Genomic DNA, 23,258 nt, shown 5'->3' on the forward strand with positions numbered 1-23,258 from the left:
GAAGGGGGACCTATGGAATCATAAAGGGTGAGGGGAATGGGGGATGTCTGAGAAGCTGCTTATCATCTGAATGGGAAATGTTTGAATGTGGAAAGGGAATCTTGCACAGGCCTAGTAACCAGCTAGGAAGGCTGCTGTTAGACAGTGCAGAGATGAGGATCTGAAAGACATTTGAGCAGCTTTTTTAGAAAGAGAACAAGAATGAAAAAAGAGACTTAATACAGATACTCTTAAGTGAAGCTGCTAGAGATATGCAAAACAAATCTGGTACATAAGAAGCTTCCTGTTTCCCAGTGTGTCTTCTATCAATATGAAAGTTTTTCATTATTAAAGTCTATTTTTCTTTGTTTCTCAGTGGTTTTTAAGTAAATTTATTTTAAAATTGAAGAAACCTTTGTATGAAGGGAACAGTTTTTATATTTCTTGACTATTGCATGCCTGAAAAATTAAATCAAATGCAAACAATAAAAAGGCATTTTTCCTGGCTGCATCTATTTCCTTCCCCTTCAAGAAGGGGAGGGGAAACATGTTGTTTTCAAGCATGATTTGATTGTGCGTGACAGTCAAAATTAAAACCTGGGCAGTAGGACTTATGTTTTGTCATTTTTGTGGCCAGGAGAAGTGTTTGACTACCTAGTTGCACATGGAAGAATGAAAGAGAAAGAGGCTCGTGCAAAATTCAGGCAGGTATGAAATTAACATTGGCTCATTTGTTTCTATTTATGGTGCTTTCAGATAGACATGTGTGAGCGTACTTCTTTTAATTTAAGAAAATACTAATTGTTGTGATAAATGTGTATTAAAGCTGAAGTGGAAAAAAATCTCTGAAGTGAAAAGTATCTGCTTCCTACATACTAGCTAAAAATAGTATGACTTTTACATTCTTTTCTAGTGGATGTTCCTAGGGGCCACATTTTTTAATTGTGACTTACTTGAGGTCTTAATCCTGTTCTGAATATTTTTTAATGTAACAGATGTTCTATCTTAAGATATTGATATAATGACATTGCTGTGTCGTGTCACATTGTTCTGTATGAAGGGTGTTCTGTAACAGGTTTTTATAGTCTTACTACAAAATTTCTCATCTTCATCCTCTTTTTATCCCATTTTTAGTAATTGTTTCATGAAAATCTTTAAATTTTTGTATTTTTCAGAATTAAGGCATATAATTAGCATGTAAAGAAAGATTTTAACTTGCTGCTCAGACTTACTTTTTGTTATACATATTTGAAAGATGTGTATGAAAATTTTGAATGGACAATTCTGTTACAGATAAATTGCAGCAAAATGCTGCAAATATTTCAGAAGATAAAATCTGAGATGGTTCATCCACCTATTGGGTTGGGGGTGATATATTTTTCTTTTATATTTATTGCGATTGTGCAATCTGCATTTCAAATCGATGTTTTTTCTATTATGTATGTATTAAACTTTTTAAATAAGAAATTATCTGCTTTTAGAGACATCTTAGTATTTGAGTTTTACTGAAAACTTACATGAATGTTTTCTAAAATGAAAGCTTTATTTTTTTATTATATAAAATATTTCACTGATCATCTTGGTGTTTCAGATTGTATCTGCTGTGCAGTACTGTCATCAAAAGTGCATAGTACATCGTGATCTTAAGGTAGGCAGTTAATTATTTTTCATTTTGCTGTTTGACAGTATAGACTTAATTTTATTCTTGCCATTGTCTCAGTGTGTCTCAGACATGTGAATGAGGGAATTATCACTTGTATCTTATTCTGAAGCACAAGAATAATGTAGCTTACCTGTTGGAACTGGAGAGACAAGAATAGAATATATGTTACTTTTGTTCCAGTTCTTGGTTTTCAAAAAGTTACATGCTCTCCAAAGAATTGTACCTGCTGGCATGCAGGTATCTACACACCAAAGGTGCAGAAGTTCAATGATACCACTCAGCACTAATTAATTAAAACATTTTTATTTTGTAATATACATAAAACAAACTTTTAGTAATTCATAAAAGATGTTAGGTTTTTTTGAACTTGTGGTTTTTACTCTAGTGTTTAATTCAGGCAGAAAAGTAAACCAAAGAATAGTAATTAAATAGAAATAGAAATTAGTCACTTTTTTTTTTTTGTGCTTTCTAGTAATCTCTCTGTATTAACATACCAAACCATCACCTTAAAGTGGAAGTTGGCTTATGCTCTTGCTTTGATGCCTTTAACAAAGTAATTGCTGTTGTTGGTTCTTTTTTACTAATGTATCTTAAAAATTGTGAACAGCTGAGGCTGCATAATTCCTAAGGGTTGGGTTTTTTTGGGGGGTTTTTTTTCACCAATATCTTGTGTCTCTTAACGTTCTTATAGTATGCTGCAGCATGCTGTCAACCCCTTTTCTTACAAGTCTGTTCCCTAATACCTGTCCATCTGCCAGCTCCTGAATGTGCGTGTGATGCTGGATAATGCATCGTTTTCTGTTAAGTCCCTCCCTTCCCCAGGACCATTGTCATCTGATGATGAAGGTGCCTGGCAAGCACTAATCTCAGAATGCAAGGAATGAAAGGGCTGGATCTCACTGAAATTGCTATTTAAAAAAAAAATAATTCCTCCCCATCTTTGGTTGTTTGGAGCCCAGGAGTGTTTTGTCAAACTCTCTTGAGCTTACTTCAGCCACTGTTTTTGAGCTTTCCAGGAGGCTGCACCCAGGAACCTATTGGTTTGTCTGGACAAGCTGCTTATATTGTTTTTCTCAGCCCTACACTTGGCTGGGGGTAGGGAGTAATCCCTCTCCTTGTGTTTATCTGGCACTTTGTGCTCAGCCCCACTATATTACTGAGTCTTATGGCATTAACCTCTGCAGTTATTTAGCATCCTTCATCTTGCTCTTTCTCCCAGAGCCTGTTACAGCCTCCTCCTCTTATTCATTTCTTAGTTCCTAGCACACATGCAGCCCGCTGCATAGCTCACAGGACTATGCAGTTCCTTTGCAGTATTTGTATGGGATCCCTCTTACCATCTGTAAAAAATACTATGCTGCTCATCTCCTTTCTATTTGCAAAGCAGGCAGGAAGGGTCCAGAATAATTGGTTTGCTTTTCTCTCCATCTTGTCTTGGATGGAGTTATGCTGGACTCATTTGAAAAGTTCAGTGTTAAGTGTGATTGGGAGCCAGTCAATGTAGCCAATGAAAAATGTATTCCTCAAAGAAAACAAAAGATTTTTGAAGTAAGGAACCTAAAAGCATGGGATACAGGGTACCATACAGAGTAGTGTTGAACCAGGAGGACTATTGTAATCACAGAGCAGCTGCATGGATAGCAGTGTTTTCACCACAAGGAAAATGAAGTCTTTGTGCAGTAATGTAGAAGGCTGTCAAATCTGAACAATATCTCTGTGAATCTGTCTGCAGGCACATCAGCTGGAACCAGCTGAGATTACAGGTCATGAATTGGGAAAGTAAAATATTTTCCAGGATAGTTAGTTTGTAAAAATGGGCTGTATTTTACTCCAAATAAAGGCTAAATTCTGTTGTGCAGCTATTGGCTTGATACACTGATAGTTAATTGTCTTCTGTTCATTGAGTGCAAGTGAAATTACTAAAAATAAAACCAACAACAACAAAAACCCACCATGTTTACACATTTAATCAAAGCAAGTAACAAAATAGATTGTTGTTTCTCTGATCTTAAACTAAGACTTTTTCTTATTTTTTGAGCTCAGTTCTGGGCACAACATTCAATGAGAGCTCCCTGTGTTTGCCATAAAACTAATGTTTGACAATTAGGTGAATTCTCTGCTCTGGCCCAATATTACTCGTCCTGTGCAAAAAGAATTCCTGCACTGTTCAGTGCTGCTCCTGTGTTGCTGATAGGCAAATCAGAAGCTGGGACCCAGTTTGATGAGTAAACATTGCCCACTCCTGCTGCACTTCTTGCACAGCATCCTTGCATTTTGAGAAAGGCACTTCATCCCCCCCACATCCCAGTAATGTATTAGTATTTCTCTAAACTCACTCTTGTTATCTTCTGACCTGCCTGTGATACTAAGTATAAGATGCTGTTTGCTGACTCTCCAGGTAACTGGAATACTTGCATCTATGATGACTGCTGCACAGGCATCTAATCCAAGCATTTTTTCATACACAACGTAATACTTGAGTGGTAAACATTTCTGTGTTTTAATGCTGAAGCAAACACTAATGATAAAAGGGGAAAGAATTTCTTAGTACAGAATGCTAAGATACCTCATGTACCTTAGAGTGAAGCTTGTAAACAGAAGAGATCTTTTTTTAAAGTCTTAAGTCCCTTCTAACTTTTACCCCACCGAAATGGTAGGTGATGCCATGAATTAGATTTACACTCCTTGACATCAGACACTGGCACAAAACCTGTCAAGAGTTGAAACTGCTACTCTGTGATGTCTGGATACTTCAGAGTGGAGTTGAACCACATTATTTGTTTCAGAGAATAAAATATTTATTGTTGATTCACTAGCTCAGTTTTAAGTCTTGTTTAGCTGCTCTTAACAGTTATATTTTGCCAAGTAAACATAATTGATTTTCAGTCTTTTTATTGTATTCAGAGGGATTAGTTTCTTTTGTTATGCAATAAATATGGTGAACCACTTCAGCGGGGGGAGAAAAAAACCAACATTTTTGCATTTACTGGGAAATGATACACTTTATTATATTGATCTTATTCTGATGCACAAATTTCCCTTTTCCTCCTTTATTTTTCTCTTAGGCAGAAAACCTTCTACTTGATGCAGACATGAACATTAAAATTGCAGACTTTGGTTTTAGTAATGAATTTACAGTTGGTAATAAACTGGACACATTTTGTGGAAGCCCACCTTATGCTGCTCCTGAACTTTTCCAAGGAAAGAAATACGATGGTCCTGAAGTGGATGTGTGGAGCCTTGGAGTGATTTTGTATACACTAGTAAGCGGATCATTGCCATTTGATGGTCAGAACTTAAAGGTACAGTTACATTATGAAAGTTTGGCTTTTACTCCTCTTTAAATCTTTGTCATCAGTAGTCTCATCTTTTAAACTTCATTTTATAGGAACTGAGGGAACGAGTACTGAGGGGGAAGTACCGCATTCCATTCTACATGTCCACGGACTGTGAAAATCTGCTTAAAAAGCTACTGGTTCTGAATCCAATAAAACGAGGCAGCTTGGAAGTAAGTAACTTCACCTTAGAAAAGAAGGGTTTTCAGAGTAAGGAAAGAATAAGCACAATAATTACTTAAGACCTCTTAATTTTTCAGTATATATGCTTTCTTCTGCTTTAAGGGCCAAAAGTCATGATAAAAAAAGATGAATTAGAAAATGTCCCAGAAACAGTGCAGCCTGAAATCAGAAAGTGTTAGCTGGTGAAAGGCTAGCCTTAATTGCAGCTGACTAAATACTATCATTTAAGAGCATTTTGAAGTGCAAGCTGCTCCCACTTGTTTTAGTCAGGTAATGGAGCTAGTTCAAAATGTGCTGAAAGCAGAATAAAATTATAAATATATTCTGCTTGGATTTTTTCAGAACAGCAGCAGTCAGTACCATAAGCTATTTCTGTTCAGTCATTTCTTTTCCCCTTTCTTGTAGCTTTGTTTCTGAATAGCTGGAAAATTAAACTTATTTAAGAATATTTTGGTGTCCCTCAGCTAAAATCTGTTTTGAGGATTTCTACTGAAATATGATTTGGGGTTTTATGTGTTTGGTTTGGTTTGTTTTTGTTAGTAAATAGGGTTTTTTCTTCATTGGACACACATAATATCTGTGTGTAATTTGTAAGGTGTCCAAAAGGTTTGGTGTTTTTAAGGGTCTGTTTTGTTCAAGTTTGTTGTATTGGCATGTACTTGCTGGATAACTCTGGAGCTGATTTTTAACAAATATTTTGTGTAGAGTTCACTCTAAATGCTGCCCTGTTCTGTTTTTTTGACTACTTTAACAAATAGAGACTTTTTAAACTAACATCTACTTGCCATAGAGATGAAGCTAGAGCAGAAGATAAACAGAATTGTTTTAAAATAGTATTTGCATGAGTTAATCACCAGTGACTTTTGTTTCATCTTTCTATGCATATTTGTGTAGCAGTGGATGGTGTTCCAGAGAGTAAATCCCATCTAAGCAGCTTTTTATTTGTAGTGGCATGACTTATGCTTCCTGGCATGGATGCTACCTGTGCAAGGAAGCATGCATTTACTGAGCTCTGTCTTCATGCAACTTATTTCAAGCTGAATCTGGGTTGTGTCTTGTGATAAGTAGTTTTAACTTGAATAAAACCTGTGCTGAAGAGAAAAGTGAGTGATGGCTTCTACTTTACTGGTATACATTAGTTGTGTTTGTTACTGTCTAGAGAGACATAGTGATAAGAGCATAGTCACTCAAAGATGATGAAAGTTCCCCCCCCAGTGTTGTGCTTAAATTTTCAGAAAAGAGATTTTCCTTTTATTTAACTTGCCTCTGGAGTTTTAGCAGTTTCTCTTCAGATCTAGTTTCACTTTCATTCTAGATGTTGTAGTGTTACTCAGTTGTTCTAAAACTTATTCATGTCCCTGGAGAGAGGTGCTGGATAGCAGTCTTGCTGGAATGGTGTAGTTGACAGATTGTAGGGAAGAGAGCAAGTAAATGTTATGTGTGATCCATCACCAAAATACTAATGGTGATGGTGATGGTAATAGATCAGTATGCTAATATGAGAGAGAGAGAGCATATTTTTTTAAAAAATGAATATTCCTGAAATGACATTTGTTGAATTAGAAAGCTATGTTACATGGTTGGAAAGAAATTACTATTTCTTCTGTCTGAGCACTTCTAAAAATACAAATTTAGAATGGAATAACCTATTTATTAGAAAGTTCTAGAGGTAGAAAGACAGAATCATCTGAGGTAGGGAGATTTTTGTTTGTGCTTTGGTTTTTAATTATTTGCTCACTTCCAGCCTTACACCAGCTCAGTTCCTATGCATGGTTTTCCCAGACCATCCAACAGAATGTTTGTCAGTGACATTAGCATCAACGCTACGACTGACACAGGTTTAGCACCATGTGGCTTGGGCTTAATACTCTTCCTCTGGTGAGAACCAGACAAGTTTTTATTACAATGGTTCATCTAGACTTTTTCATGATTGCAGGAGAGAGAAAACATTTTGGAAACAGGAGAATGTTGTTGTAAACAGTAAATATTTGCAGAAAGGGCAGGAAGAGATAAGAAAATGCATTGTCAGAAAATATGTGGATCTCTTAAATATCAGGATTTCAACAGATTCTTTCTCCCCTGCCAGTCTTCAGTTCTTTGCAAAGCAAAACTTGATGAAATTCTCACAGGGGAGATACAACTTTCAAAGAGTAATAAAGGAAATAATTTTGACATAAGACAGACAGGTTTGTACCCTGGCCAGATTTTTATTAGCTAGTTTTCCTGAAAATTTAGGTAAACCTCATCAACAATATCTAGCTGATGGAAATTCAGTTTGAGTTGATCTCTATGAAATACAGTTTGGATCAGATCTTTAAATACCCTGGCCAATGCTGCTGCTGCTTAATCAGCTGACTGGAACCTCAGCTGAACTGGGCACAGATGTAATATTCATCCTGGAATTGGATCATTTGTGTCACTTCAGAATGCTTCATTGTTAGAGCCTGTGTCAAGAGTTGTACAATAACTGAATATGCATACAAGATGATATCTTTAAGAGACAGAAAAGCAAAAGTTTGTATTTGACAAATGGAAACCTATAGATCCACCTACTAAAAAGACATGAAAAAATGAGTGGGTATGTTGGGTTTGCCTAATGATTCAAGAAGGATCAAGAAAGGGAGGTGGGATTTGAGCAGTGTGTTTCCTGTAATCCAAACACCTCATGATGCTTAAACTTTAGATTTGATTAACAATATCTTTAATTGCAGATAGTGCTTAGTATTCTTTGGGGAATCTATCATGTTAAGGCTACAAATATATAATCAAAGTCTGTTGTTAAATAGACACATGTTCTGTGTGCCAGAAATGCAATATAGCAATTCCTTCACCTTTATCCCCCTCAAATGCAAAAAATTTAATTCAGTGACAGATTCTTGAACACAACTTGATGTTTTATTGTCTGTAAAATGTTTCTGGCCCAAGTACAAAGTTCTGTATTGTTCCTTTAAGGATACAGTTATTTGAGTCTGTAAATTGGCAGCAATTACATATAAAGAATTTGGTTATAGCAATGTAAAATTGAATATTTTGCCCTTTATGAGAACTTAATTCAGTGTTTGTGAGGCGTATTTGAAGCCTGTGGGAAACTTGACTTGCTGGCACTTGTTTCACTCCTCTGTCAATGTTGTGAGCAGTATTAGCATCTGTCCCTTACAAGGCACATGTTCCTGTTTCTGTAGGAGGGAAAATATTTTTAGCTGTTTTAAAAAAAAAGAAATGTTCCTAAGGAGAAATGGTAGTGGTGGTTAGGGATTTCAGCTGATTTATTCAGTCTTGCAGATTTATGAAAGATCCAGATCACAGCAAAAGGAAATTTTTCTAAGAATGCAGGAGAAATTCTAAGTATCTGCATGGCATAGAGAGAGTTAAGAGGCTTTGTGCCCTCCAGCCAAACTGTGAACATATTTAGGTCAACTGCAGTGAGATCCGTAGGAAGAAATGACCACTTGGCATAATGATCTGGAAACAAATTACTGCCGGAAGTATCGGCACACTCCTGAAATATTCCTGAAATTCTAAACACTTCCTCTGTTACTATTTGAAGGAGTTATTTATTGTGATAGAGTTGGTATTGTAGTAACTTCTAGGGAACTAACCAAGTCAGGCACTCAGCAAGATGAGATTAAGAGATGGTGCAAGTGAAGGGTACAAAATGCATGATTTTTGCATGTTGCCAGTGCAGGTTTATTCTCTGAGTAGTTTTTCTTGGGAGGGGGGGCTTTTGTACTGTAAAGTGTAAATAATTAGGGAGAATGAACTAATAGAAACAAATGAACGATAAAAGAAACAGTAAGGTGTTGAGGGGAAAGAGCAGTATTCAGATTATTAGGAATTTTAATTTATTATTCTCTAGACCACCTATCACAGATTTAATCGGATATAGTAAATGGCAAGTTGACCTAAAGCTCATTTCTTTTCTTAGCAAATTATGAAAGACCGGTGGATGAATGTTGGCCATGAAGAAGAAGAACTAAAGCCATATACTGAGCCTGAACCAGATTTTAATGACACCAAGAGAATAGGTAAGGCTTTTACAAGGGTATTGCATATATATAGGCAATTTTACCTTGTAAATCAAACTAAATGCTTTTTTAATTTCTCATAATACGTGGAAAATACATGGAAAATATTTTCTTCCTATTTAAATGAGAAATATCATTACAGAGCTCTCCATACAACTAGTGTTGTGACTTCACTGAACTGGCATGAATCTATAAGTACAGAAGAAGAGAAATAAGATTACATAATTCAACAGGCAGAAGGAAACAGATTTTGTTATCAGGGCAAGAATTTTTATCCACTATGGTCAGAGATACCATTGTGTTGGCCCTGTGGCCATTCATAGTAACTGTTTGCTAGTATTTTATTTGTTTGTCAAACAACATTTGATGTTGAATAATATTGAATTACATTGAACAATTGTTGAGAATTTCCAAGAAGAAAATAACTATGAACCAAGGAAGCTGTAGCTTTTCTAGTTTTGCGCAGCAAGATGCTGCTGTTCGGGTTGAATCCTAGTAACCTGATAAATTATTAGAGTTTATTCTCTTTTTGTTGTTCTTAAGTTATCAACAAACCCAAGCACTTACTCTGCTAATGTACCTATCTCTTTTTCCTTTTAGATATTATGGTCACAATGGGCTTTTCAAGAGAAGAAATCCATGAATCTTTAGTAAACCAGAAGTATGATGAAGTCATGGCTACTTATCTGCTTCTAGGTAGAAAACCACCCGAAGTAAGTGCTACCTAATTTACATACACTATTTTGGCCTTTATATCTGGGTGGGTTGGATATTCTGGTTATCAATGTTTTTTAATGAACTATTTTTAACATCTTCATGTAATTGATTACTTATTAATGTCTTCCATTTGCATATCTTCTTGTTTATCTTGTTAGTTCCTATATGAAGAAATAGGTTGAATACAGTATTGTCACATTTGTTTATAAATATGTATTGTCACATTTGCTTATAAGTATGTTGAATTGCTTTCTTAAAAAGCTAGCTGTTAATCTGAAGTGGCATAACTTTTGAGTGCTAGTCTTCTTCCTGTCATGTGTTTATAGTTAAAATCTGAAATAGTTAACTTGATGAGAGCAATCATTCTTCTAACTACTAAGATGTAACATCCTTTACTTCTCAGAAAAGTACTCATTCTTTCTCCTTTGTATACTATATTATAGTATATCTTATTATCCAATAAGTAATTGCTTCATAGTCATTAATAAATTTGCAGTAGAAAGTCTTTTGACTTTCTTGGAACTAGAGGGATCTGTAGATCTTTTCGGACCTCAGGGATTTTCAAGAAATAAAGCCATGACTAACCAAGACTTTGTTTTTGAAGGAAATATTTCCTGCTGCTTCATCAGCCTTGCCTCATTTCCAAGATACTGTAAATCTGATATGGGCATCCTTGAGTGCATTTTCCCACAGCATCTCTCAACCAGAATTCCCTTGTGATGGCAGAGCATAGAGGGAATCTGTCTAAAATTATTTTGACTCAAAAGGCTTGGAAGATGCTCTTGGGCATTTCCCCTGCTCTTACTTAAAACTTAAGTTTCTTGCATATCAACAAACCAGTGGCTGAGTTACATACATTATAAAAATGTGCTGAAGACCATAAAGAATCCTTGAAACAGTAGTACTTGCTTCTTTTAGCCCTTCTAACTCAATCCAATGCATTTAAAAAAAAAAAAGGATGGGGTGGGGCAGAGGGAGCCATTCTTTGGCCTAAGTTTTAAAATAGCACAGGTTTTGTTCCTGTCAAGACTTCTTTTATATTTTAAAGCACATTAAACACAGATGAAGTGATAAAATTTATCTTGAAGCAAATTAGATTCTGGATCCAATTTTCAATTTACCAAGTGCCCTTCATTAGAACTCTTCACTTTATTATGCCATAAAAATGCCGGTAATGTTTAATTCTGTTTATGTTTTGGAAAACTCTTTTCCTTGTAGTTTGAAGGAGGAGAGTCCTTGTCCAGCAGCAACTTAGGTCAAAGATCTCGTCCTAGCAGTGACCTTAACAACAGTTCTGTGCAGTCTCCTGCCCACCTGAAGGTCCAACGGAGCATATCAACAAATCAGAAGCAACGGCGCTTCAGCGATCACGGTGGGGGTGGCATTCCAACATTCCATACGCAATTTAAGCATGAATGTGCAGTGTTTTGTGAACCTGGCCAGTCCACCACTCTCTGCATTTGTTCTGTATCTCATCATGCTCTGCTGTGATGCTTTTCTTTTGTATAAACGCCTCTGTGGTAAATCTGGGTCAATGTAATTTACAAAATTAATTTTTTGGACTGGTTACTTGGTTGACTCACCAAATAAGAGCTTGAGGATGTTTCCTGTTTAGGAAGTAGTGGTAAAATATTGGTCTGAATAAACCTGAAGGCTGCTAGCTATTGTGCTTATCAGTATATCTGAAGTTGGGGCCAAAGTATTTCCTTCCCAAATACAATAATTTTACCAAGAATTCAGTAAACATTTTTAAGTGAAAGTGGTTACATCAAGAAGGAGTGCATATTTAAAACATTAAAAGGTGTTTTTATTTTTTTTTTTCCTCAAAGAGTACTATCAAGTTACTAGGTATGTTTCTAAAATGTTTGGCCCTTTTTTCTACCTAATTTACATTGTTCTTTCTAAATTTTTTTCAGTACTGTTTTCCCTCTGTGTTAGTGTGGTGGTGTTTTTTCCAAAAAAGTAACCAATATTGTGAAGATCATCAGCTGATGTAATTTCATATCAAGAACATATACTGATGGAGGATTTGCCCCAAAGCATTTTAAAGAATGATGAGGGGGAAAGAACTTAAATTTTTCCAAGTATGAATATGCTTTTAAATTAAGTAGTTCTAGGGTTTTCAGGGAAAAAGGTCTTTCATAGTGGTATCTTTCACAAGATATGTGGCAAAAAGAACTGAAAAAAATAATTTGAGAAGTATCCTCTAATTCCTTTTTTCATAACATTGCACAGATTGCACAGGTTTAAAATGAGAATTAAAATATTCTTTTAGGTTTTACGTATTGATAGAAAATGGAAACTAGTTCCAACTGGAAATTGGTAATGAAGATAGAGTGGGTAAAAAGAGTTTAGGCTGTCACTGACCAGTTTAATAGGTATGTGCCAATTTTGTAGTCATGGTTTTTCCAATGCTTTTTTTTTTTTATGACTTGGAGAATTATATTTAGACTATTTTGGTCAAGAAAAGTGTGGTATTTATTAATACTATTTTTATTCGGCAGTTGGTCCTTCAATTCCTCCTGCTGTGTCATACACAAAAAGGGCTCAGGCAAATAGTGTGGAAAGTGAACAGAAAGAAGATTGGGACAAAGATGTCTCACGCAAACTTAGCAGCGCTACAGTGGGATCCAAAGGGGAGATGGCTGCAAGTCCACTTGTGGGTCCAGAAAGAAAGAAGTCAACTACAGCTCCCAGTGTAAGTGTGTGCACTTTTGGCTTGTTCTATTTATTTTTTCCTCTTTAAACTAAAGCTGCAGCATAAGTCTTTACTACAGACATAATGGCCTAGCCACTAGGTCTATTTCTGGTAACTTTCACTGGCAGACAGAAATAAACTACAGTGGATGTTTACTAAAATAAGCATTCCCCTTCCTCCCCCAACTTTATTTTTTCTAACACTAGCAAAATAGTAAGCACAAGAATTCTTGCATTTGGGCAAACTGAAGATCTGTCAAGTCAAATAATAGTAATTTAGGGAATTAATGTAAGAACAGAGCCCATGTGTGGTGCTCTTTTTTTGGTTCTAATCCTCTACAAGGAAGTCAAGGGACTTCCTGATCAGAGATTTCACCTGAATAATCTATCTAGTATCCCTCATAAACATTTTCTCTGTAAATTTATCTGTCTGGCTTTCTAAAAGCACTTCATTTTGGACTTCAAGAAATGGGGTGAGAGGAGGAGGAACAACCCACTTATTCCATGATATGTGTGCCTGTTGATGTTAATGAGTTATAGCCTGGTTCTTGTATTAAGAAATTCTTAATTTGCTAGTTCTTCTGAGATGATATAATTTGCAGTTTTGTAAACTGCTATCATATTACCACCTCAGACATCTTCATTCCAAAAAGGAAAGTCTGTGTCTCCTAATATGGAAGCATCTCATTTGCAGTAGTATTGGTATCTAAGATACACAATGAAAAGTTACTGCAGAGTGCTTAAGCAGCTGCTTTGGAACAAGAGTTCATTTGAAGAAAAAAGAAAAAAAAAAAAAAAAAAAGCTCAGTCATAATTTAAGATTCAGAATACTTTTTTGCTGTTAAAGAGACATGCTGTATTAAATTTAAAATTTTGGCAGTCTTTTAGTACAGTAGATGGGCAGCAGGAATTCCCATTGTCCCTTGGGATTCTATGTGTTGGCTCCCATCTTGGATATTCGGGGAAGATGATATGTGTTTCTCCTAGAATTCTCTTTAAACAAAACAAATGCTCAAGTTCATTTAACTCTTAATGTTCTGCAGGCTGTGTCAGCAAATGCTTTAAAGGTTTGTTTGGTGGGGTGTTTTTTTCAAATACTTTTTCCTTCCACAACATCTTTGAAATCACGGCTGAGTGGATTGCATGCAGAAACTTTGAGTCTTCATACCAAAACTGTGTTGCCCCAAGGCTAATTAGTCATGTGTGGTACAAACTGACATTTCAGAAGCACATCTCTGTTTTGTGACAACTAATAAAATAGAATGTCTTTTCTATGGAGAATGAGAATTGATCTGCCTGCTAATGGCATCTTCAGTATTTGTACATTTTTAGCTGTTTTACTATTTTGGGGGACCTTGTGGGAAGGCTTTGTGATGGTCAGGATGAAGGAATCAGTTGTCTCTGGTACTATAACAGCAGCGTAATTTTAAAATACTTCTGTGTAACTTTGAGGGTAGCATGATCTTAGGGAAAGCCTGATTTCTTAAAAGCATATTCATTACCTTCAGTCCTATCGGTCTAACAAGAGTTTAATTTAAAAAAAAGTTACTGCAGTTGCTAATATTTCTTGGCAGTTTGGTTTGAAGCACTTTATTCAGTAGTTTATGGCATTATACTAATGCCAGAAAGTTTTTGATGAGGGAGATCTAAACACACAGTGACTCCTGCCAAGCTCATTATGTCCTACTGTACCAAAGTTTAGTGTATTAGAAATCTTTGCCCTCACACATCAGTCTGTAATGTTAGCACTTAGCAATTGTCTCTCACCCCAAATTCATTCTGTTGAAATTAAATTAAATTAAATTCTGTATTAAAAACAAGGCAGTATGTCCTGTACTAAAAGTAATTCTTCAGCAGCTAATCTTTGCATGGCTGGGGTAGGAGAAGAAGAATGCTGCTATTTTATGAAGTGTGTGCAAACTGAAACTAGTAACCAAGTCCCATCAGTGTTTGTTATTACATGGTCCATTTGCCATGTTATCTGCATCATCAGTTCTGGGTTGACTGAAGCAGATGTGTTAATTTTTTTCTTGAAAACCTTTAGCAGGGCCTAGCAGACTTAACGCTGGAGGTCTAGTGGGCAATTTAACCTGCAGAAGGAACCTGCTCCTAGCCAGACAGATGTGTTCTCTGGGATTCCAGTTAGTTTCTTTGATACCAGAAACAAATAATTCAGTAATGTGTTAGCATAATGGCAGTATATGGGAATGGGATAATAATGCTGAGCAATGCAAATGTCAGTAAAATTAAATTTCACTCCATTTTCTTTTAGAGTACTCTCCATGGTACAGTAATGAGATGGTGAATGAACAAGTGGAGAAAATATAGCTGATATAAATTACTTGTGTCAACAGATTAACCTAATACATTTGAAGACATCAAGAATATACATAAATGCCTGAAACCTTATTATTTGCTTCATATGCTTAAATTTTTGTAAAACATAATGTATAGTAGAAGAAAATATTTAATGTTAATTTTAGTCTCAATTTTCTTCTAGAATAATGTATTTTCTGGTAGTGGAATGACAAGGAGGAACACTTATGTTTGTGAACGTTCTTCAGATCGCTATTCTGCAATTCAGAATGGGAAGGATAACAGGTATACTTTAACTTTTCTTACTTACTAACTTAGGTACAAGAGCTGAGGCATATTAGAAGCAGGCTATGCAGTTAATCAATACCATTATGAAGGATAATGATATATTTTCATCAGTGCAATGAATATGCACAGCTCTTTGAGCATATTCTGAAAAATGAAGAATTTTCTTTTGAGCTGTATATTTTCATTTCCTGCAATAAATTGTGTTGCAGTTGAATTTTGGCTTGAAGTAGCTGAACATCTTGCCATTGGATTATTCATCCAAAATCTTTACCTTTTTGGTACAGGTATTATTTAGCTTTGGGTCTGTTTTTGCTAATTTATCATGAATGCAATTTCATTATGCTTCCAGAGGCAGAGCTGTAGTTTGCCTTTGTTTTAAAAATTAATAAAACAATGGTTTTGCTACTAGTTTCATCCCTTCAGTGACACCTACATAAATCAGAAATGAAAGTATTGGTAGAAGAAACTGTATTTTAAAAGGGTTGGCTCAGCCTAGCAGTGGCTGGGATAGTCCAGGGGAGAAGTAAAACTTGGTCCTTTAGAAACAGCAGCTTCCAAGTGATGATGTGACACTGGTTCCAAATGTTACAAGTTTTAGGTGTTTTTAATGTTTTTTAGTTTTAACTGAAAATAAGCATATTCACTTCACAAAAAGGGGGTCTATTTAAATCAAACTTTTAAAGTCCTTTGCAAATTTCCTTTTTAGGTTTTCCATGTGCTCTTCATAGTCTTTTTTCATTAGTTTGAATAATACATGTGTAAACTTTTAATCTTGGGAGGGATGAAAATACCTAATTTTGTATATGATGATTTGATTTATGGATTAACCTAAGTTTCTCAGAATTCTGTGTTCTTTACTTAGCTGACTGAGGCAGGCTGGTCAGTCATTCTCCTGGTTATTTAACTAGCACTTGCAGTGTTCTAAAAGAAAAAATTAGTGGTTACTTTGCCTTTTTTCCTTTTCTATTTGTCTGTCCCTCCCACCTTGCTGCCATGGTCAAAGCCTAACAGAAATGTCTGCAAGCAGCACATCTTCTGCAGGCTCTGCAGTAGCTTCTTCTGTATCCACACGACCTCGACATCAGAAGTCCATGTCTGCTTCTGGTCATCCCATAAAAGTTACACTGCCAACCATCAAAGATGGCACTGAAGCTTACCGACCAAGGTAATCACTTGATTATTATTTCTTTGATGCTGTGCACTGTGAAAATGTTGCTGTTCAGTTCATGGCATAGTTCAGTATGTTTTCAGTGCATTAGAAATTGTCATGATGTGTTCTGTTTCCAACCAGTAGCTTACTGAAGTAGGGTGGGCATTGCATATGATTTAAGCCTGCTTTTGTTCATCACGTTTGCCTAAAGTCAACGAAGCTCCTTGACTGCCTCCCTCTGGAAGCTTTCAGAAAACTATAAATTTGAATGAAATACTGAAATCTCAACCTCTCGTTTTTATAAATTGCTAGGCTCATTTCCTTTTAAAAACACTGTAGTATAGTTCCTCTTACTTTATTTAGTTTCCTCTTACTATTAACTGCCCAAATAACTTTACACATGTCTTTGTGCTAGATGATTTACTTCTCAAGAAATATCTGTCAAGTTTTTGGAGTGCTTGTGTGTTAAAGGTTTTGATGAACAGATTTTGTGGAAGAGAACTGGGAACACTTCCAGATAGTGCTACAGGCTTTTCTACCTTTTTTTTTTTTCCTTTGTGCTCTTATTTATGTATGCTTTTATAAACTGCTCCTAATACTTGAGATAACTTGATTTTACTCTGACAATATTACTTCATTATTTCTAAGTACGGATGATAAAAGCAAATCCATAGCAGATTGAGGTTAAAAAAAAAAAAAAAAAAAAAAAAAAAAAAAAAAAAAAAAAAAAAGAATCAAGAGCGGGTTTGGGTTTTTTTGTTTTGTTTTGGGTTTTTTCCTGTCTTTGAGAAATGGTTGTTATGTAGGAGGGTTTCTAGCCCAGTCTTTCTCTTTATTTATGCTTCTGTTTTCCTAGCAGTGCAACTCAAAGAGTGCCTGCTGCTTCCCCGTCTGCTCATAGTATTAGCACTACCACTCCAGACCGCACCCGCTTTCCTCGGGGGAGTTCAAGTCGAAGCACTTTCCATGGTGAGCAGCTAAGGGAGCGGCGTAATGCCACTTACAATGGACCACCTGCCTCACCATCCCATGAAACCGGTGCTTTTGCACATGCTAGAAGAGGGACATCAACTGGTATAATAAGCAAGATAACTTCCAAGTTTGTTCGCAGGTTAGTACCTCGGTTTTTAGGAGAAAAACAAAACAATTCAGCCTCTAACTAGGGCCATAATTGCAAGTCACTGAGAATTTCCAGTTCAAGTCTAAAGTAAATGTAAACTTAGTTAGAATGCTGCTTGTTTTGTGTTGCTTTCCAGAACCTGCCTTGTTTTACTTCTCTGTTTATGTTGTAAACATTGTTTGATCAACTATTCTGATTCTTTATCTTAAAAGAGCAAGAGAATGCCACTCAAAGGGTATTTTTGTTCATGCTTTACAGCTAAAATACAAATGTGCTACAGTTAAGTTAAACCGATGTACTGAAAGCAGTAACTTAAAAATTATTTAAAAAATCATTATTTAACATTAACAATATTTTACTTTTTAACTGAGTGCGGTTTGATGAAAGGCCTAGATTATAAAAACTAGAATTATGTTATTGCTGTGCATAAAGGGAATTGGTATTTACAGATGATTTCATGGACCTGCAAAATCTGTGAATAAATGGGAAGTTTAGAAGTGGGCAGAAGTCTGGCAGTACTTATATTTCAGTATCACACAGCCTCTAGTATAGCATTACCAGCTGCTTCAAATACAACTTCAAGATTCTGGAAGAAGAAAATGCACACATCCCAGACTGTCATTCATTCCTGGGATGATGCTAACAGTAGTAGTGCTGTGAGGAGAGGTACTGCGAAAAATTTTCAAATACAATAGTCACTGTTGATTTAGCAGTCACAATAACTTTCCCAAAAGGGGATTTAATTTCAGTTTACCTTTTTCTAACAGTATTTTACTTACAATTCCTAAGCCTAATAGTGGATGTGTATTTAATGCACTATTGCCAGTTTTACAACAATTGTATATAAAAAAACCTTAAATTGATTTGCAGAAATATTCTTTTATGTTTTAAATTCCATCTCTTGTGTGTAAAAGAAGGATAAATTCAAAGCTACGTTGAGCTAGCAGTTCAAAATTTGTAAGCAAAACGTAAATCATGTAAGGTGATATTACAAGGGAAAAAAGAGAGAGCTGGAAATGCAGTGATGTTCCTCATAAAATTCATCTAACTTGGTGAGCTGATGTGTCTGTGTATAAGTAATACCTCCTAAGATGACCAAAAAAAAAAAAAAAAGTATGTGAATGATGTTTTTTCAGAAACCTGAAGATACAGGATTATGATCCTCCTTTACTGTTATCTCAAACTCATATATAATTGGAGGGAGAGAGTGTTCTCTAGTTTTTAAAAAGAAAAAAAGTTTCAGCAAAGTCAGTCAACTCTGTTGTCAGTGTAGATTTCTCAATGGGAAGAACAGTGTTTTATGTAAAGTAACTAATTGAATTCAAGAGCACAGGCTATTTTTTTGTCTCAAGGCTCATTGTTATTTGCAAGGAATGGTATCCTGAATTTTTTTGCGGTCAGATCAAAGTTGTAATATTTTCATTATGTTAAACTAGAGTATTAAAATTATATTTTCAACTATATTTAGAATTCACATATTGTAAATTGATGTATTTAAAAATTATCTTTACTACAGGACATTTTTATACAACTTCCAGTTATGTTTTATACTGTTAAAAATACATTTTCCTGTACTTGAAGGCTTTGTAGGGTTGTTGTTTGTTTTGTTGCTGGTGGTGTTGGGTTTTTTTGTTGGTGTTATGTTTTTTTTATTTAAACTTTGGTTTGAGATAGTGATTACATGGATGGAGTTAGAGGATGCTGTTCTTTTAGTTGGATCATGTAACTGCATGCTTTATAATTTTTGTACTGTTCAGGAAATAATGGTTTAAAGCATACTTTTATTAGAAGGTGTCATGAAGGACTTTTTTGACTTTATTTTGACAGAGGTAAATGCCTTTTTTGGTAAGTATATGAAACAAATGTATAATGTGAATGCTAATAAGATGTTGAAGTGTTTTGTTCCAATGGTTTATTTCAAATGTTACTTTTCTGATGTTACTAAAGTATTTGTGTTTTGAAGGTATTAAATTAACTAGATACTTAAAATTGGGTGCTAAAATGTTTGTACAGCAGCACTAGGAACATACCTAGGTGGCTTGTAAAATTGATGGCTATTTTTTCAAGTTGCTTCAGACTAAAAAGGCATAATACAAAATGGTTCCTTGGTAAAGTATAGCTCTAATTCAAGAAGATTTTAAAAAAAGATATGTTTAACCTCAAACACACTGGTAATCTTACAGAAGTCAATATAACAGCTGATTTGCTTAGAGTTAAGCAGATGTTGAAGTAACCATTTCTGAACCTGGCTCCAAATGTTTAGTTTTACAAACTCTTAGGCACATCTTATTTTTATTATTTAAGTGTGCTTAAGCATAAACTTGTACCTAAGTGCTTTCAGGACTGAGGTCTTAAGGCTTGGCCCAGAACAGTGCAGAACAGAGGCCACCCTGGGCCCCCTTGATTGATTGCTCCTCTGTGCTTGCTGGAATTATATGTGGCCATTGCTCTGTCTGCAGTAGGTAGAGAACAATGTGTTTATTTTGCCATCAGTTTAAAAAAAACAAAAACAAACCCAAACATTAAAAAAGCACATGTCAAAGCTGAAAGAAGTTAAGGTATCATAAAGGAAAATTAAAATTACAGCTGTGAAAAAATGCTCTTAAACAGTATTAGGCTTGACATTATTATACTGATTTTTTTTTTCCTTTTTTTTTTTTTTTCCAGTAGTTATATAACATTGTTCTAGATGTAGGTTTTCTTAACTTTTATTTTTCACTTTTATCATTGAATCTCAACCTTAACTTTGTTTTGAGGGATCCAAGTGAAGGCGAAGCCAGTGGCAGAACTGACACCTCAAGGTGAGGAGCCACTATTAATACTTCGCTCCTAGGTCTTTCGCATCAAGGTTTTAGTGATTTCTTAAAGCAGGATGTAAATCAGAATAGCACTGAAGTAAACTGCAATTCAAAGATGTTTTTTATCGGGGGGGGGGGGGGGGGGGGGTTGGTGAGGTCCTTTCCCTCTTCTTTGCTTTCTTGCAAAGTATTTAATATAAACTTTATTTAAGCACATTACATTGAATAATAAAGCCCCCCTATAGGAGTTAACCAGCCATTTAGGCACTTAAAATCATGTTTTGGATTATAAATATTAATGATGTTTACTTTTGGTTTCAGTGGAAAATTTGTATGCTTTGTGTGTGTCTGTGTGTATATATGTATATATTAAATTTTTCCTATATTTACATACTATGTTCCATTACTAAAGCTGCTGTTTGCCAGAAGTAAACACCTTGTAGTTTCTGAGAAATTAATGTCACTTTGCACTGAGAAATAAGTGACATTTGGACAGAAAGGGTGGTGACCCTTTGATTGAATTTGTATGGCAACCACTGTACACAAATCTGTAGATGCTTCATTAATAATAAAGCATTCCTTCATATGCTCATTTGCCAGCATATCTGCTCTTTTGCCGTGTTTCAGCATTTGGTTCTGCATTTTTTGATGTGCTTAGCACAGTGCAATACTTTTTATTTTATGCTCTCTAATGAACAGGCATTGTAGTTTGCATTCTAAACTGGTCATTTACAGAAAGTATTGACTTAGTTTTTGAAACAGAAAAGCTTTGCTAAAAAAAAAAAAAGTTTCTCAACAGGTTACATTGTATAAAACACAATGCATTTTATCTACATTAGCACTTTTCAATTCAAAGTCTGTTCGCTGTCCAATTCTTGACATGGAAGGGGAAAATAGATTAAGCAAATTAATCAAATGTTGGAATGAAATGAAGTGTGGAGTTGCTTTCAGCTCTTGCTTTTACTCTCTAGCTTCCTCTACTTTTTGTCATCCTACAGTGTCTGTTTTGGGCTAAAAGTCGTTTCATATCTTCTCTCTGCCATGCTCTGCAATGTGGTTCTTTGGGGATCACCCTGGAAGTTAAACTAAAAAGCTTGTTTTGACTCCTCTCTGAATAGTGACAGTTTACACAGACCATCAAAATGAGAACAGCACCTTTCCTCAGTGACAGATGGAGAGCCATCAGGCATCTTAAGTACCTGGGACTAGAAGAGAAACAGTTGGCTGTGGAATTATTTTGAAATAATTAGTGCTGTTTCTCCAAATGCTTTCTACAATGAAGTAAATACTGTATTCAGTAAGGAAGTGTCACAGTAAGAATACTCATTGGAAGCTACTCCCTTGAAATTTTCTCCAAGTCACTCTATCAACTAAAATACTTCTGTGTATACATGTCACTCTTTTGTGAAAAAGCTGTTGGCTGTGTACCCAACTGTTGTTGATAAACAAGCTGTTTACAACCAAATTACAGTACAAAATTCTGCTTCATCAGTTAAAGCATCTTAGAATAAGGTCTTTTTATACAGAGAGAGGTCAAAAATGCATAATAAATGCAAAAAGGGGAAAGGCAGAAAAGAGGGGAGAGAATTAACTGAAGACTTGGGAATCACAGGGTAGGGTTTCTTCTGCTGCTGCCTTTACAGTATGGTTTATGCTTCAGGACTGTGTCCCTCAACTTCAGTTTTGTTGGTGTATGGCATGCTCCAGATCATGAAATCGGCAGAACTTCAGTCATGCTTTTACATAGATTCCACTTTCTTTGGAGCAGTATGGAGTAACGTGTGTCTGCTGCAGTTACTATTGCACATGTCACTGGAACGTTTTAGAGCAGAGGTTTCCAAACTTGCTTTGCTTGTGTGCCACCACAGTGCTGTGCCACAGCACACGAGTGTAAGAGATGGTGCACAACTGTTCCAACAGCACCCCTCTAACTCTTTGAATTAGCTTGCGTGTGACAGTCGCAGTTTAGAAACCCTTGTTCTAGAACTGTATTTCTCTTCTGTCTCTTGGCTCTGTTGCTTTTATTTTTGACTGTCCTCTATGTTACTTCTTCCAGGAGTGTTTCTGGAGAACCAAAAGACAGAGAGAAGGAGGATAGCAAAGATTCAAAGCCACGCTCCTTGCGGTTCACGTGGAGTATGAAGACCACTAGTTCCATGGACCCAAATGATATGATGAGAGAGATTCGGAAAGTGTTAGATGCTAATAACTGTGATTATGAACAAAAAGAGAGGTTTTTGCTCTTCTGTGTTCATGGTGATGCACGACAAGATAGCCTTGTTCAGTGGGAGATGGAAGTCTGCAAACTGCCACGATTGTCACTCAATGGAGTTCGTTTCAAGAGAATATCTGGGACTTCTATCGCATTTAAGAACATTGCATCCAAGATAGCAAATGAGCTTAAGCTGTAAAGAGAACATAAATTTTTTGGGATCAGGGAAGATTCATACATGATCTACTCTTTGAATGTACTGGTTACGCCTAATGTGATTGGCCTGTGAAACTCCCCATGTAGAAATTGCCCTTATTGCAATAAGGTTATACATAGTTATTCAGAATTGTAAAGTTAAATTCAGTATGACCTATATTAAATAACTGTAGCTAAAGAAGTTATGTTCACATGTACAGGTAAGTATATAGAGCATTCTGTTCATTTTATGTTCATAGAGTTGTATAATAAAAAAGATGACTGCTTAATTCAGATCTTGTATAGTTGTCTAGATTTCTGCACAGAAATGTCTATTTGATGCTTTGAGTTGGAAAAGTCCTCCCCTATCATTTACATTTTTGGTGGGTTTTATAAGTCTTACCTCTATTATGCGTTTTTTAAACAACTTGTGTCCTGAGTCCAATGCACAAAAATAGTTTTCACAACTGTAGCATGACCATTTTTAACTATTTAAAGATTGTTCATTATTTGAATGAAAGGTCGATGAATAATTGGCTTTTCTTCTACATGAGACTGTTCCTGCTTATCTTTGGCTCCT

The 23,258-nt window shown here is 35.7% G+C and overlaps 1 protein-coding gene across 5 annotated transcripts in view; it reads left to right on the plus strand.

Moving 5' to 3' along the window:
* MARK1 (microtubule affinity regulating kinase 1) overlaps positions 1–22,972 on the plus strand; it is a 56,657-nt gene extending 33,685 nt beyond the window's left edge. For 2 of the 5 annotated variants that reach the window (XM_071739702.1, XM_071739706.1), the window contains 13 exons: positions 617–687; positions 1,571–1,627; positions 4,708–4,944; positions 5,031–5,150; positions 9,086–9,185; positions 9,786–9,898; positions 11,121–11,274; positions 12,407–12,600; positions 15,100–15,200; positions 16,207–16,368; positions 17,210–17,464; positions 20,230–20,274; positions 22,328–22,972. In XM_071739702.1, coding sequence (XP_071595803.1) covers positions 617–687; positions 1,571–1,627; positions 4,708–4,944; positions 5,031–5,150; positions 9,086–9,185; positions 9,786–9,898; positions 11,121–11,274; positions 12,407–12,600; positions 15,100–15,200; positions 16,207–16,368; positions 17,210–17,464; positions 20,230–20,274; positions 22,328–22,682 — 1,964 coding nt within the window. In that variant the 3' untranslated portion in view covers positions 22,683–22,972. The remainder of the gene's footprint in view (positions 1–616; positions 688–1,570; positions 1,628–4,707; positions 4,945–5,030; positions 5,151–9,085; positions 9,186–9,785; positions 9,899–11,120; positions 11,275–12,406; positions 12,601–15,099; positions 15,201–16,206; positions 16,369–17,209; positions 17,465–20,229; positions 20,275–22,327) is intronic. The other 3 variants (XM_071739703.1, XM_071739704.1, XM_071739705.1) reach the window with 3 other exon arrangements.
* The last annotated feature ends 286 nt before the right edge of the window (positions 22,973–23,258 follow it).

Source organism: Heliangelus exortis, chromosome 3, assembly GCF_036169615.1.
Source record: "Heliangelus exortis chromosome 3, bHelExo1.hap1, whole genome shotgun sequence".
In the NCBI taxonomy this organism is placed as follows: Eukaryota; Metazoa; Chordata; class Aves; order Apodiformes; family Trochilidae; genus Heliangelus; species Heliangelus exortis.